Source organism: Pogona vitticeps, chromosome 5 (assembly GCF_051106095.1).
Source record: "Pogona vitticeps strain Pit_001003342236 chromosome 5, PviZW2.1, whole genome shotgun sequence".
Taxonomy (NCBI): Eukaryota; Metazoa; Chordata; class Lepidosauria; order Squamata; family Agamidae; genus Pogona; species Pogona vitticeps.
This window is the reverse complement of record NC_135787.1, coordinates 46522109-46526669: the sequence shown is the minus strand read 5'-3', so window position 1 is coordinate 46526669 and position 4561 is coordinate 46522109. Positions and strand designations below refer to the sequence as shown.

The window sequence follows — 4561 nt, the reverse complement described above, 5'->3', positions numbered from 1 at the left end:
GTTGATATACAGCCTTGTCATACTCCTTTCCCAATTTTGAAACAATCAGTTGTTCCATATCCAGTTCTAACTGTTGCTTCCTGTCCCACATATAGGTTTCTCAGGAGATAGATAAGGTGGTCAGGCATTCCCATTTTTTTAAGGACTTGCCATAGTTTGCTGTGGTCCACACAGTCAAAGGGTTTTGCATAGTCAATGAAGCAGAGGTAGATATTTTTCTGGAATTCTCTGGCTTTCTTCATAATCTAGCACATGTTAGAAATTTGGTCTCCAGTTCCTCTGCCCCTTCAAAATCCAGCTTGTACTCCTGGGATTTCCCTATGTACTGGGATTTAAATAACTGTTTATTTCTGTGTCTCCAGCAATGTCTTGTAAAAGACATGCTAAACTATTAAGAATAAAAAAATGGACTGATCAAATTTCCATTGTCCTTAACTTACAACAAGATCCATAAACATTTCATTTATTACATTAAAAAAATATACAGGAACAATGGCCAAAACCCTATAGCGGAATAACATATATAAAACAGCATGGTTTTCACAACTTGCTGCCCACCAGTCATGTGACTGCTTAACTGGTTGCATGCTCCACTGCACAACTAGAAGGCTATGAGGCTAACCAACTTCTGTTACTTGTGTGCTTGGTATTACGTAGCTGTATAAAGCAGTGTGTTTTTGTTCAGACCAGAGTTCTATGCTATGGTACGAAGGTTACATGGATTTTCAGCATGAGACATACAAACTTCATTATTACCTCACCCATCTGTTGACTGAATAAATGAAAAAAAAAAACCTCCCAGAAGGGAAGCTGTATGAACCCAACGGGCAATTCTGATAGCAACAGGGAACTAGATAGCAGCAAGGGAACAGACAGCAATTTCAAACTGAAAGGGAAATAGTGTTTGTGGGGGGGGAAGAGTTGTACAAAAATGGCTAGGACTATTGTTCCAACAATACAAATTTAAAACATGGCGTAGATCAAATTGGGCAGCAATGGAGCTGAGGATATACGTACAATAATCCGATTTATGAAAATGTACATTGGCAAGTCTGAGTGATGTTGCTCCATGTGATGGAATCTGTTCAATATGGACAAGATGTTTTTATAAGCTTTACAATGAACTTATTAACATAAAAATCACATGCAACTGTGCAATGGGATCCTGAAAAGACTCAGCTGAGTTCCTCCTCTTTTACTATGTAACATGCACAACAGGATATACTATGACAGGGTATGGGAGCTGGTTAATGACCTACCATACCTACACTGGCTCTCCCCATTATCATGGTTACCTAACACAGCGCAGAATCTACAGAGATCTGTGTGCATGTGGGGATTGCAATCTTGCATGATAAAGAATCACATCAAATATTAGAAAAAAGTGACTATTATTTTTTGCATTTGATGCTAACTGATCTAAAAGACTTATTATAAAGAGGCTCAGCAATGAGAAAATTGTATTCATTTCTAAGATTGTCTCTGCAAATTAGTGAACATATACAAACACCTGAAATCATGAAATGCTATGATAAATGGAATGTCTGAAATGGGACAAAATTATACTTCTCTTTGACTAGACTAAAACTGTAATGTAACAATGGCTAAAATCCTGTTGCTTTAGAACAGCAAGTTGCGACTAGTCTAGGTTCATTGAATGAGTGGGGATTTGGTGAGTAAACTCATCAGTAGGTTCCACTGATTCAATGGATCTTGCCTAGTTGTGACTTACTAAATTAAGAAAAAGGATTTCAACCAATATTCAATAGTCAAATGTAGAAACACTAACTGTAATAAAAACTCTTAATTTATTAAATTAAAATTTTTTTAACTCCTTAGAAAGGACTCAAGGTGGTTTAAATCATTAAAAGACAATATCATTACAGTAATCCAGTTGGTATGTAACTAAGAACATGTGTCACTGTGGCCAGATCAGACCTCTCCAGGAACAGGTGGAGCTGGCACACTGGTTTTAATTGTGTAAAGGCACTCCTGGCTATCGCTGAAATCCTGGACATCACGACTCAGAGACAAATCCAGAAGTACCTGCAAGCTGCACCCCTGTGTTTTCAGAGGGAGTGTAACCTTATCCAGTAGAGGCTGCAACCATCCCTTGATCTGCCTTTCGACTGCTTTTCTGTTTCTCTAGGAAACAGAAAGAAGAAATCCATTTCTTCCTTTTAATTACTCATAAGCAGTATAAGAACAATAATTCAGTGCTTTGGAATGTTCAGAGTGTTTGAAGCAGTCCTTATAGTAACCGTTTTAAGGCCACTTTCCCCATAATTCAAAGCAGAGCAGGGACTGAGAGACAGTAGCCTGTCTAGTGAGCCATCTCATCAATTTACAGCAGAGATGAATTCCATCACGAAGATGTTGTTTCAATTTCAGCTTCTTAGCTACTGGGCCATCCTGGGCCTATACCAATATAGCATTTATATTTTGAATCCAAAAAGTAGAGCTGCTTCCAGGTCTGTCTTAAAGTGAGCCTACTAACGCTCCTCTGCTTCCATTCTCTCATTGGCTATTTGTCTGCCTTTACTGAGCACGCAACTAATGACAAGTGTTAGGAGAGACAGAGGAACATCCTTCACTTACCTTGTGCTTTCCCTATGGCCTGGTGGGCAGAATGGGCACAGAAGGAGAAGACAAGAATATGAGCAGAAGCAACAATAAAATGATGGAGGAAAACCCATTTACAGAGGGACTAAATGCCCATCCAAACCTGGAGCTGCTACTGGAGTTACATAGATCTGTGAAAGTTAGGACTTCTATTAGGAAAGATCATATGGATAGTCAAAAGTGTAACTTTTCCTTATCCATATGCTCAGAGGATGCGTGAAAGCCAAGTGTGAAAGAATCTTCATTAGAAGAATACCCCTAAGAGTAGCTTTGTTTCAGTTTACTTGTTTTCGTTTATATGTCTTGTTTCAAACTTAGGACAGCATAGAAATCAGTCTTGGGCATATCAATGAGTCTGAACTCTCTAGACGCAGATGTATAAATGACAAAGGCTCAACTACCATATTTGCTTGTAAATTAATTAATTAAAATGCTGGTGGTTGTTGTTTAGTCGTGTCTGACTCTTCGTGACCCCATGGACCAGAGCACACCAGGCCCTCCTGTCTTCCACTGCCTCCCGGAGTTGGGTCAAAATTCATGTTGGTTGATATGTTTTTATTATATTCCTGAAATGAGCAGGGGGTTGGACCTGATGCCCTTCTAGGCCCTTCCAACTTCACTTTTCTATGATTCTGTGCTTTGAGTAACTAAAAATATCAGCTGCTCAATTTTTATCAAGTATCCCTCATATTTAAAGTTTAATTACAGATTTAATTTATTAAGCACAACTACAGAAAAGCAGTATTAACAGATTCAGTGGAAAAAGTTTCAAAATTTACCCATTCCAGTTCCAGCTGGAGCAATTTCTCTGGAAAAGATTTCCACAGCCTCTTTCCGCTTATGAAGTACAGCAAGCCAAATAACAGCTTCCCGAGGACCCTGTTTTCAGGTTATTGGAAGATGTGTGTGTGTGCAAATAAAGAAAGCAAAAGTATGCAAACAATAAATTTGTTGAATATCCAGTTCTTCTAACAAATTGTAAAATAGACTCTTCTATGGTAAAAACACAACAACTGGAATTTAAAATGTAAATCAGAAATCACAGGGTACAACAACTCCTGTCAGAGATTGTCCCATATGAAACAATGAAATGCTTGTGCATGTGGTCAATTGATATTAAAATTTTGGCATTAATTTTTGGTGGATAAAACATGTCATATACAGCAACAAATTTTTAGAATGCTCAGCATTAAAAAAAACTACTACTAAGATTTACATTTTAAATTCTAAGATCTGCCTTCTAAATATAGTCTAATGTTCTCTAGTGTTCCCCAGTGTAAAGTTTTTAATGCCTGGCTTTTATCAATAATAGGGGTCACCATGTAAATTATCGAGCTTTACTGTCTGGTATGCTAAAGCTTTACAAAACTAATTCTGACTACGTGAATACTATCTTTTAGAAAAAAACACATATCAAAAAAGTAAAATACTCTTTCGCCTTTGGTGTGGAAGCCATCAATTAGTTCGCCCAAATATTTTAGAAAATCAAAGACCTTGACAGGACTTTGGAGACCATCTAATTCTCTATCCAATATAGGCTTTTGTAACACATTACATAGCTATAGCATCTCAACAGATGAGTGTCCATCTGCTTAAGCATGTCTACCATAAAAGAAACCCTCAACAAGCAAGATAGTCTGTTGCATCAGCAAGCAGTTCTCACAATTACTATGTGAGCTGAAATATGCCTCCCTGCGATTTCCACCAACTGCTTGCTGAAACAGCAGAAAACAAATCTGCCTTTCCAATCTCTGAAGATTGCCACCATGTCTCTCTTGCTCTTCTCCAAGCTAAACATCTCCATGTCTTTCAACAATTTTTCATGCAACTTAGTTCCCAGCACCCTCATAATTCTGGATGCCCTCTAATTTTTCAATGTCCTTCTTAAATTGTGGCACCAGAACTGGAAAAAATATGCCATATGTGACATGACTTGCAC

General features: G+C 37.9%; 1 protein-coding gene across 3 annotated transcripts in view; it reads right to left on the bottom strand.

Moving 5' to 3' along the window:
- The window catches only part of LOC110072797 (uncharacterized), a 61976-nt gene that overhangs the window by 23180 nt on the left and 34235 nt on the right, over positions 1-4561 (bottom strand). For all 3 annotated transcript variants that reach the window (XM_078394791.1, XM_073001528.2, XM_078394792.1), the window contains exon 13: positions 3402-3501. In XM_078394791.1, the coding sequence (XP_078250917.1) occupies positions 3402-3501 (100 nt within the window). The remainder of the gene's footprint in view (positions 1-3401; positions 3502-4561) is intronic.